At 39.4% G+C, this 12968-nt stretch overlaps 1 protein-coding gene across 1 annotated transcript; it reads left to right on the top strand.

Annotated features, from left to right (window-relative positions):
* On the top strand, positions 1-11638 carry LOC124147319. Its single transcript, XM_046517997.2, has 6 exons — positions 1-145; positions 5795-5913; positions 6071-6127; positions 7947-8059; positions 8922-9066; positions 9660-11638. Exons 1-6 carry the CDS (start codon positions 82-84, stop codon positions 9699-9701), a joined length of 540 nt encoding a protein of 179 aa, XP_046373953.1. The 5' UTR covers positions 1-81; the 3' UTR covers positions 9702-11638.
* Positions 11639-12968: the final 1330 nt, after the last annotated feature.

The following is a 12968-nucleotide window of genomic DNA, read 5'->3' as shown; positions in this document are numbered from 1 at the left end:
TGAAGTGTCACAGTAACCAAGGTCCCATTCAGTAGTATAGTGGACTTGACACGGGACGTTCAGAACGCTCCAACCGCCAGCATGACTGAACAAAGCCGAATGAACATTATCAATGGAGTTGCATCCCTTCTGGTCGTGGCGTGTGGTAAGTAGTATTAAAATCAATTTGAAAAGGAGATTATCAGATTTGGGCCGATTTGTCACTATTTTCAACTTTCTGTCTTGGTCATACTTTCAGTGACCTATGAAAAGTGTGATGAAGTTGGTGTGAGCATATTTGACAGATCCATATTGGGATATACAGAACCGCAAGAGTGAAGATGTACTCATATAATATCTAAACATTTTAACAGGTTCAAAGTTAGTTATGGGGCGTCACCTGTTGCAGCGTCCTCTGTGTAGTGTGTTTGTCTCATGTGAGCAAAATTCCAAGTTAAAGTTATATCGGGATTAAATTATATTATTGTTATGGTTATAATGATGATTTATTGCCCGAGCTTTGACGAAAAGAAACATACACAATTATTACGTTATTTACATTGTATATACAGCTTACGACAACTATATTCAAACATGTCTTTGAAGGGCATTTAGAAGTGATCCACATAAGGAAGAGAATTTATGGAGTATATTCTTACTCACCTGATGAAGGAGGAAGTATATACTCCTTAACGTTTGTTCCTCATAATAAAGAAGTTGACATTCATAAATTCTCTTCCTTATGTATTCTGTCATAATAGAACATTGTCTCTCACACAAATGTTTTGTTCACCACATAAATGTTTGTACAAGTACATCAGCATCAGTGGATTCACCGATACGTGTATACGAGTTAAGAAATAAATATTTCATCCAATACACCTGCCTAATGAAATTATATCGCATTCGTTTTCCATAAACAGTAGTGAGTGAGTATGGTTTTACGCCGCGTTTAGCAATATTCCAGCAATATCACGGCGGGGGACATCAGAAATGGGCTTCACACATTGTACCCATGTCGGGAATCGAACCCGGGTCTTCGGCGTGACGAGCGAATGCTTTAACCACTAGGCTACCCGACCGCCCCCAATAAACAGTAAATAAAATTCTGCGAAAACATGAAAGAACGAATAAATTCTTTTACATAAACTATCACTATTGAGGTTCAAGTGTTATAAAGCATAGAAAAGACAATATGTTTGACAGGTAAATCATTTTGTTGGTTGTGTACATGAGTAAATAAGTGAAGTAAATGTTCAGGTTCTAATAAAATCGGCATGTATACTCTGCAAAGAGAGAAAAGCAAAAGTGATTTTAGATGAATATTTTATATATCATATAAATAATCCACAGATGGTAATCGATTGTTCAAATATTGGCACATGTCATTGGCCTAGGGTCCATATGACAATAGATTTTCAAGGTGGGGGTCATCTGTCCATTAGAGTCCAAAACTGACTGGCATCGGTGTCCCATGGAAGCAGTCAGATCCCGAATTGTGGCATGGCAATGTTCACCCACTCTGCCTGCAGTGCTCGTGCCAACTATGGGAGGTTTTGTGGTTGTTGCTGACGTGCTCGCAGTCATTGGTCCAGTGAAAAACACTACTGACTCACTTCTTCCATGTACACAGCCCCTTTATCCTACTTGTCAGTGTACAGAAGGCACCACTTGTAATCCCTTGTCATGGGATTGAGTGAGTCTGATAAACTCCATTTACCCCAGCACAATGACATAAACAATTATTTGACAGTGAGTTGTAGAATAGATGCAACCGCCGGGTAGAACTGTACTAGAATCATCCTTGCGAGATGTAGTGTCGTTCTTGGAATCTACAATCATATTCTGACTGACCTTAGTTATAACATGGCAATTTCATTTCAATATACAATGACTAACGTGACAGAAACCTTTTTGAGTGGCATTTAGAAGTTGGAATGGTAACTAAGACAAAATTGTTATGGATGAGCAACTTCTTTATTACAATTTGCTTGATAACGGTGTTAGAATCTACACGGAAACGTCGTCCAATTGTAATAAAGAAGTTGCTCATACATAACAATTGTGTCTTAGTGACAGAAACTGTCCAATGGAGCTTGTTGACTATTAGAAACAAGATTGCACAATTTGTTTTGTTTTTTATCGTGTCTGCTACCGGTAGAGCAGAACGACTGCTTCCCTTTTCGCTAACGCATGGTGTCATCACGGATTTTCAGTGATCGATTTATATAATTTTCACCATTTTGCCTTTTATGAAAAATTGAATCTGTTTCGGCAGACAATCGTTTTTTTCTGTCGTTCACGTTTTCTATACCTCCCAAAAGAAGGCAAAGAGCATATTATTTACATATTATTTATATGACAGATAAACTACAGTCGAACCTCATTGTGTCAAACTCGTTGGGACCTGAAAAAGAGTTTGAGTTAGACGGGCTTCAAGACATCAGGAAACTTTTCTGCTTAATTTGGATACTCTGGACCCCAAAACGAGAATTCGACACATCAAAGTTCGACACAACGAGGTTCGACTGTATAGTTATATAAAAGAATCGGATGTTCTTTAACTTCTTTTGATTGTATATCATACATAAAAATGGAACATGTTCTTGGGGTTATGCCCATTAGAAACTATAAGATGAGTTTCTTATTTCCATGCGGTCGAAGACAGAGCCGATATTTTATAATGAAACGATGTTAAGTACATAGAGGAAAGATTTGGGCTTCGTACAACGCCCACCGCTGAAATCTAGATGCCATGCCTTAGCTTTAAGCAGGATGTCCCCCGTCTGTCAGACAGATAGTATTAGTAATTTGAAACAAAATAAATACCCTGCAATATCATTTCCCATCAAGTAATTACTCACAGGCAATAGCCCTGGTGCATATACTTGCATACCCGTGAAGATCCGGGTTAAAATATGTCTTCAGCAACCCATGCTTGCCGTAGAAGGCGACTATGCTTGTCGTAGTGCAGCGTTAAACAACAAACAAACAAACAGCGACACGCCATTATTCCGAACAGTAATTTTTAGATACACTATTAGAAACAAAATTGCAAAATGTGTTGGGTTTTTTACCTTTCCGCTACCGGTAGATCAGGACATGCTTTTCCTTTTCGCGAACACCTGTTTTCATCACTGATTTTAAGTGATCCATTCATATAATTTCCACCATTATCTTACCTTTCATAACGGAATCTTTTTCGGGAGATAATCAAGACTGATTATTCTCAGGTGCTGGCGTTTTCCATTTTACCAATGTTATCGACCGGATTAGTTTATTTTCGGAACGATATGGGTATGGATTCACGGTGCACTAAAAGACGTTCCCAACAATATTCTTCTGTTCTCCTCACAATAGAGGTCGGACAAACGGGGCTACCTGTCTCCTGCTGGTAGGCTGCAGATACTAAAAATGAAATTGATTATTTTGTACAGCTGGGATTACTAAGCTAACATGTATCTGAACAATATCACCGCTGACAGTTAAATCGCGTTTTGTAAAGTGTAATCTTAACGTCTCTTTATCTATAGGAGTGAGTGAGTGAGTATGGTTTTACGCCGCTTTTAGCAATATTCCAGCAATATCACGGCGGGGGACACCAGAAATGGGCTTCACACATTGTACCCATGTCGGGAATTGAACCCGGGTCTTCGGCGTGACGAGCGAACGCTTTAACCACTAGGCTACCCGACCGCCCTTATCTATAGGAAATGTTTATATGTCGCTGAAGGTACAATGTATGTCCACATCTCATAACCCAGCGCGTGCTCACACCCACCTACATACATGATACATATTGCAACCATCTACTGTAACGTTATATTCAAGGGTGTGAGTCAGCCTGTTGATGTATGGAGTAGATGCTACTTTAACCTAATAAGTAGCCTGTTCGTAGTTGACGTATACAATGCCTATACTATATGAGAACAATGCGAACCATGGCAGTCGTCAAGTAAGAGTTCACGGTGCTAAAACCTATTTCATTCCTGTGTTATTATACATAATAAGACCTTTATACTCAAAGATAAAAGTCTTAATGATCATATTTTGATGAATAACGCTTCAACGTTTGAAGACTTAAAGTCTGATTTAATAGGTAAAGTGTTAAAATGTGCGAATGTTCGTTTTTATCGATGATTAATATCGAGGAAGTGTTACAGTCCTGAGCAACGCGCACATTAACGTTACAGGCAATAAGGCTGACAGCAGTTCTCCGGGCATGACCTGAGCTTAATATGCGCCCTGCACGGACTGCAGACTTCACCAGCTGAAATAGATGGCCATTATCCCATGGTGATAGACCGCCTTATTATATGCCAAAGTCAGTTGAGTTTAAGAGGATTACATATTTGCCTACCTGGAATATTTTCTCTGTCAAAGGGACATACAAGCAAGACATATACCAATTATAGGTGTCTGCTAGTTTTTGTGTTCACTGAAAGAATCGAACTGTCGTGTATCAGGTGCCACAACCTACAACATCGTAGTGTGAACATTCTTAACAAGTTGTTTTCATCAAACTTATTTATGGTGAAAATGGATCATGACGCGAAAGCCTTTTGAAATGAGCATTCCATCTTCATGTCAAAGTACGCATAAATTCATACAAACGCGATTCAGCTTATAATGGACTTCATAATTCTTTTCTTTGAATCTCAATTTCTAACTGATATTCCTTAAAAACCGTAATGTATTTTGTGTCATGCTTTGCTCTAAATGAAATAAAAATAATAAATTAGTAATATTATATAAATGATTTATTAATTATTCAGTTCCACATGTAAAACCTTTCAAGAATTTGTGTACAAAGTAGAATTGTAACATTTAGTAATTTCAAGTATAACGTCATGCCGTTATTTAAAAAATGTAGACAACGTACCTTTTTACGTTTTCCATCACAAATGATCGCTTTATTTCTGTCATATTCAACGTGGAGCGATGCATGTACTCGCGATCGAACTCGTAATGTTGTGTATTAGATCCGTTGGCGTTACTTACGAATTATGACATAAACTTACTTTATTTGAATAAATATACCTGTAATAGTTAGGCATCGATCGGAAGCTTCGATCTAAAGCGCTTGGTTCTAAATTCAATAAGAGGTATCTAATCTACTGTTAGACTACCTCAAATTTCAAAACACAGCAGGTTTACCTTCATTCTACTGTGATGAGAAGAACGCTTTAAAATCTGTACTCTGTTGGAACAACACATGGGTCAATATGTCAGCTGTCTTACAACTTTTCGAAATGGGTCACAGACAGTTACAAAAGTAACAAATATTACTCAAGTTTAAGTTGAAAATCATTTAAATATTAATATATATTTGGATATTAAAATGTAAATGTAAAACAAGAATTCACTCTTCTCGAACCTAAATAATAACGAAATAAATATATACTTAATAGTAATAAATAAAAGCTACAAATCCCTTTCCACATTTATAAGACTTTCGGTGGTATGATTCCGACTACATCATCAGCATGTTTTTTTAAATCACCATCCAACAGTGATACAGAGCAGAACAGAACTTTATTACGCCCAAGGCTACAAAAAGTAGCATGTTGTGGTTTAACAGGAGATGTGACGTATAATAGTGATGGCAGCTATAATAGTTATGTAAATGAAGCCATTACTATTTTACAATATTTTGACAATTGTTTGATGACACCTTGATGAAACCACTTCTCTCAGTCTCTCAAAGCTGTCTGAAGAGGATGGTTACACTGTAAGACTGCCAATACTTGTTAAGCCGCTTAAGTGCTCCGACTACGGTGTCAATATTACTCACTCACTCATCTTTTCTTCGCAGGTGTCATCTACAGCTCTCTGATTGGTGCCCTGATACATAAGGCGAAAGAGTTTGTTCAAACTCAAACCGGCTACAACATCTCCTTCGCTGACCTTCCTGTGTGGGCGTTGGGTTTTGCGGTAAGAGATTTCAGTTCTCCTGTTGTAACACACTCTGCCTGGTAAATCTAGACACAACATTTCATTTGTTCGTAAGCAAAACAACAATGTCGTTATTCCAACCACATTTCCTCATCTGTCAATTAAGTTATGTATCTATCGACACTCCTGTTTTCAGTACATCGTCCCTGGAATCATTGGTGTCATCGCGACAGTTGTTAGAGCGAAGGGTGGGGTAAGTTGAAACCTAATCATGACATCTGCCTTCACGTGGCTATGCAAGTTGTATTGGTGTTCGAGTGAGTGAGTGAGTGAGTGAGTTGGGTTTAACGCCGCTTTTAACAGTATTCCAGGTATCTCGCGGCGTGTCAGCTTAATGTGGGAGGAAAGCCCGAAGTGATGCAGGTCTCAGACGTTTACCACTTCGGTGAAACCCACGAGCACGGTATGGTGTTGACAAACCTAGAAACATAATCGGGGCGAACCTGGATTCGAACCCACAATCAAAGGTTTCTGGCGTGCCCAAGGGACGCAACTCTGCACAGCGAATCGCGGCGCCTTAGACGACTGGGCCACCCGTGCCCCCTATTGGTGTTCGAAGTCACAAGGAACAGTTGTCTTCGAAGCCCAATTGTGGAACAATTGAAGCCCGTTGAGGTTGTTCCATGTCAATATGTCTCTGGAATATTCCACGGTGGCGTGTTTGTATACCCGAACACCCATTAAATGACCATCGGCATTAATTCTTGTGGTTGCATCCGATCATTTTCGCGAACACCTGTTATCATCACAATTTGACGAAATTCATAAATGCTTACTCATGATACAGTTGGAATCGTAAATGGAATCATTAACTCAGCTAGACCGCCTCCATGGTCTTGTGGTAGAGCGTCCGCCCGGAGAGCGGAAGGTCCAGGGTTCGATCCCGGGCCGCGTCATACAAAAAGACGTTAAAAGATTGTACTTGTTGTTACCCTGTCTGGCGCTCGGCATTAAGGGGCTAAAACAAGGACTGGTCGGCTCGGAGTCAGTATACTGTGTCTGAGTGGGGTATTCATGTTAAACTGCGGCATGGTATCTCAGTGAGCTAGCACTATAAATCGGCATCAGTCCGGACTAGTACAAGCAGCCACACACACACATACACGTGCATGCACGTCGCTATATAAGTGCAATAATCTTGGACGCGACGTTAAACCCAATTTCACCTCACCTCATTAACTCAGCTTTTCGCAGAGATTTTTTTATCATTTGTCGTGCTTATCTATATGTAATAATTGTAAATGTTTAGGAGTTTGCGCTTTCATCGTTTTCATTGCATATGGATACTTTTACTCGATACATATCTTTTCTTTTCTCAATCCCTAATTTCAACAACGTGCTTCTGGGCGAGGTCAATGCCACATTAATGAAATACTATATTAAGTAGAATTAAGTTTTTATTAACATACACCAGAACAACTTAGTTGTTTGTTTCCACATTCTGCAAAGGAGGCTGGTTCAGGTATCACGACAGCTTGTGACGTCACCATTGTCATGACGTCATCTCAATAATGTTTAATACTGATGACCTTTTATTTCACAATGTCGACAAACGTTATGTGTTTCTGTTTCGGAATGTCCGGAATGGTCAATTGGAACTGCAAGCGTCAGCCGAATGTTTGAAATGTTGACATTTCCGGATACACAGGATAACCTGTTAATGTGAAAATATAAAATGGTTATCACCTGACATCTGTTTCCGCCGACCCGTGAAGATCCGGGGTAGAATAGGTCTTCCGCAACCCATGCTTGCCGTAAGGGGTGACTATGCTTGTCGTAAGAGGCGACTAACGGGATCGGGTAGTCAGGCTTGCTGACATGGTTGATGCATGTCCCAATTGCGTAGATCAATGTTCATGATGTCAATCACTGGACTGTCTGGTCCAAACTCGATCATTTACAGACCGCCATTATATAACTGCAATATTGCTGAGTGCGGCGTTATACAACAAATAAACAAACAAATTACAATCGACACATGTACACTCTATACCTACTTCTTCCTTTTTCAGTACATCACTCACATGGTGTTCTCCATCCTCACGCTTTTGATCATGGGGATCTTCGCCATCGTTGGAATCATTGCCCTTGGTGCTCTGGCTACCGCCAATATACCATCATGCAGGTTTGTTTCTTTGTGCGGCAATATTCCAGTTACATGACTCCCAACTGCGTGGTTCGATGCTCATGATATCAATCACTAGATTGTCTGGTCCAGACTCGATCATTTACAGACCGCCGTCATATAGCTTGAATATTGCTGAGTGTGGCGTTAAACAACAAACCAACCAACCAACCAGTTGTAAGACAGCGATCTGTAAATAATCGAGTCTGGACCGCACAATCCAATAATGGTATCTTGAACATCGATCTACGCAATCAGGATACAGTATTAATCACTGGATTGTCTGGTCCAGATTAATTTACAGACCGCCGTCATAGCTGGAATATTGCTGAGAGCGGCGTTAAACAACAAACAAACAAACAAACAAAACATATTATGATTAGGATTCAACTTACCCCACCCTTGACGTTATATATTTAACATTTGCTTCCCAGGTTCGCTCCAATTGTGAGACCGCCTCCATGGTCTAGTGGTAGAGCGTCCGCCCGGGGAGCGGAAGGTCCGGGGTTCGATCCCCGGCCGCGTCATAAAAGACGTTAAAGATGGTACTTGTTGTTACCCTGTCTGGCGCTCGGCGTTAAGGGGCTAAAACAAGGACTGGTCAGCACTATAAATCGGCATCAGTCCGGACTAGTACAAGCAGCCACACACACACGTGCATTCACGTCGCTATATAAGTGCAATAATCTTGGCCGCGACGTTAAACCCAATTTCACCTCACCTCACCTCTCATTGTGATTCTTGTTCACATACATGTAGGTCTACATTTAGCTAGCATTCACTGAAATACCAGGAATGCTGCCCAACGAGGCATGATATCAAACCATTCAGTCCTTCAAGTGATGTTTGTTGTCGGTTTCAGTTCTTTGGGTGACAAAAGTGCTGCATGCGCTGAAGCCGAGTCCATCTATGGAATGGGAGTAGGGGCAATCATCATGATCGTGTTCGGCTGGATCTTCGCCCTGGTATCGACAATCCTCTCTGGTATTATGGCTTGCAAGCCAGAGGTACGTTGATGTGAGCAGATAAAAGTCAGTGAAAGTGTTCATTTTTAAAATTGTGAATTTTTAACGAGTGAGTGAGTGAGTGAGTGAGTGGGTGGGTGGGTGGGTGGGTGGGTGAGTGAGTGAGTGAGTGGGTGAGTAAGCGAGTGAGTGAGTGAGTGACTGAGTGAGCATGGTTTTAATCTGCAACATTAGCAACATCCCTTCACACTTTGTACCCGCGTGGGCAATCGAACCAGGGCCTTTAACCAATAGGCCCTACCCCGTCTTCCGTGTGAAGTCAATACCGTATGAATAATACATGAATGGTTCTAAATTTAAACGTTCAAGTTGTAAGGGTATTAATTTTCAAAGCTCTACGTTGAAAGGACATTCCATACACACTAAACATATTCAGGAAACAACACCCACGAATCAACAATATGATAACATATACATGTCTATATATCAACATTGTGTGAAATATAATTAGGAACACCTCCTCAGGAATGGCTGCCTGACATGTTCATATTATTTGTTTCAGCATTGTGTAGGTCGTAACATACCAATATTCTAACAGCAATATCAGTCTTATTTTACCCCGTCTTCACTTTCAGCACGTGAGCAACCCAGTGCAGTTTGGCTCTAAGCCTTATTAGTCAACAGGCGAAGATTTAAGCTACACTAAGATCATGAGATCAGAAGACTGTTGCCATTACCAGACACTGGATGTATTACATTAAGTTACGCTGTTTCAGTTATCAAGTACTTAGGACCACAGGCCTAAAACAAGATGTTACCCACAGGTTAACAGTTCGTCTTCATTGTAACATCCATACATGTGGGCATACATATTTGGTAATTGTGTTGTTTAATTTTGAATAACATGTCGTGGTGCAAACATATATAGGCCTAGAATACCAAACGAGCTCCCGTGTAATACCAATTTTATGAAACGAGTGAATAGTTCTGGTATTTGACGAGCGAAAACATTAAATTGGTACTACAGGGGAGCGAGTTTAGTATTTTAGTTCTGGTATCTGATGAGCAAAAGCATTAAATTGGTACTACAGGGGAGCGAGTTTGGTATTTTAGTTCTGGTATCTGACGAGCGAAAGCATTAAGTTGGTACTACACGGGAGCGAGTTTAGTATTATATTTATTACTTGCCGTTGAAAACCTTTTTTAAGAATTTCATTGTCGTGTGTGAATATAGGCAGACATCTACGCGATCCACAGCATAATCCAATTGTGTTTAACAAACAATACTTCAAACACGTCAAAAGTTAACACGTATTAATTTAATAACATGCAATTGCCCATCTTAAGAATTCAGGGTTCCTTTCCAGAAAGTTATCGTAGTGCTGAGGTTATCAATAACTCCCATATACCTAGACGTACAAGTGTCGTGGCACTACGATCGCCTTTTGGAACGGGGTCCTGCATCACAAAGTTTACAATCACGTCACAATCCCCTTTGACGTAATTTGTGAAATTTTGTTGCAATATCCACCGGCGAAACAATGCCATGTGGCGTCAGCCTAGCAACAGGGTTGCTGGGGTCATCAAGTGTGCATAAGCTCCCTTCAGTAATCTATCATCTCCACACGCAATGTCGTTGAATAAGCCCAGGGATGTTGAGAGATTTCGATATGTGTTCGTGAAACTTGTTCCCACAGTACATTAACACGCACTTTGGTATTACACAATGTGTAATGCAGCTGTATTTTTATTAAACGGGTGATCGATAGCATTTGTGTATTTAAGATCAGTCAGGCTCCAGTAAACAGTAAACTCAAAATTCACATTTAGAAAACGGTATTCATCTGTCCATCGTTCAATATGCACTTTTTTGGATGGGGAAGTAACAGAATTACTGCATGTGATCCAGATGATGAAGGGCTATTTAGGTTCTGCAACATGTCTTTTTATATAATGTTTTATGATTATGTGTTTCGTTTAAAAATTGCATAGGCAGAGCGACATTGAATGCTCGCTGTGTAGTCTGTGGCGTTAAATCGATGTTTGAATTCTTATATATACATGTTAAGTTTATTAAATGCATCTAATGCTTCGCACTCAACGAAAGTATTTTGGTGTGTCGTAAATATGTATTTCTCTTTTCCCTGTCAACATGTCAGACACAGTTATCACATTGTCCATCATAAAAAACCTCTCGCAATCGTAATGATTATTTGACCACATCTTTCCCCGTCTAAAAGCTTAGGAAATATTACAATGTACAGTGACTTAAAAATAATAAACACTACTTTATTGGCTTGAAATGAAACATTTACAATATTGTTCGACCATGTCAATGTCTTCGAGAAGAGAACTTGAAGATATTTTAAGTATGGAATATTTTCAATTTTCGAAACTCTGTAATACCACTTTTAGTGTTTAGATAAAACACTCCTATTGTTAGAAGTCATGGTGTTTGTGTTTATTGGCTTGAAATGAAACATTTACAATAACGTTCGACCATGTCAATGTCTTCGAGAAGAGAACTTGAAGATATTTTGAGTATGGAATATTTTCAATTTTCGAAACTCTGTAATACCACTTTTAATGTTTAGATAAAACACTCCTATTGTTAGAAGTCATCGTGTTTGTGTTTTTTTTCAACTTAAGTGATAACCAATACAATACTGTTTACTAGAAGTTAAACTGTTAAACTATACACAGAGTCAGACATAAGTACAACGCCGTGACCAAAGAGTAAAAAACACTTGGGCTAAGTCGGGATAAAACTGTTCCCCATGCGAACAAGAGGAATCAACAGCATGGCATTGAACTAATTCATCTATAAACATTGAAAACAAGAATGGGCTCAATACACAGCCTTGTCTGAGACCAATGAACATTCAAAAACATCTGAATCATCTGAACATACATGTATGAACATCTTTGAGGAAATACTTCTACTTTTCAGAACAAACCATAATTTGGACCTGTTTACTAAATCAAAGGCTTTTGAAAATTTATCACACTCACATAAAATTTACCCTCTTTTTAGACAAATACTGTTGGATAATTGCTTGCTGAATGTTAACATGTATCAACGAGTTATATATATAACACCTTTGAAGAAACAATTCTACTTTACAGAACAAACCATTATTTGGACATATTTACTGAAACAAAGGCTTTTCTCAAATCACCAAGCGCACATAAAATTCCCCCTTCTTCTTAGACAAGTACCGTTGGGTAATTGCTCGTAAAATATATGTCAACGGTGCTATAACGTTTTCGAAAATCATCCTGGGATTTTTCAAGTTTGTCTTATGCATTAAACCATAACACAATTCTTTTAATGAGAATAGTTGTGTATTTTTAACTAAGTACTCTTAACAGCGTTTTGCCTCTGTAGTTATTTGGCTCTACCCTGTTGTGTCAGCGGAATGGAAACCTGATGTCTACCACATTGGTGAAACCAACGAACACCTTTTGGGGGCTGGCACCAAAGAATGCCAATCGTGGGATTTGAAACGATCATAGGATGCATAGGGAACTGCGAAGTCTGAGATGACCAGAACAGATCGTATGCTCAAATGCAAATTGTGTAAGTAAAATAATATTAGTGAAAGCACACAACTCAAAACGTTTTTCTGTAACCCGTGAAGATCCGAGCTAAAAATGGACTTCAGCAACCCATGCGTTTCGTAAGAGGCGACAAACGAGATCGGGTGGTCAGGCTCGGGTGGTGAACTCACCTGTTGAAGGAGTAAGGATATACTCCGAAACGTTGTGTTGCCTCAAGAGAAACACTTTATTCACTGAAAGTAGGAGGCTAACAAAATACTCCAAACACATAGTTTTTCAGGAAAAAACAACAGAATATAAAATGATAGACCCTTAACAATCACACGACTATGTTTCCTCAAGCTAATTCACCCTTAGACCTTTGTATTCAATTACTTCTTATG

Source organism: Haliotis rufescens, unplaced genomic scaffold (genome assembly GCF_023055435.1).
Source record: "Haliotis rufescens isolate VD_foot unplaced genomic scaffold, xgHalRufe1.0.p SCAF_26, whole genome shotgun sequence".
Taxonomy (NCBI): Eukaryota; Metazoa; Mollusca; class Gastropoda; order Lepetellida; family Haliotidae; genus Haliotis; species Haliotis rufescens.
Note: the sequence above shows the minus strand (reverse complement) of the source record. Positions and strands in the feature narration are given on the sequence as shown.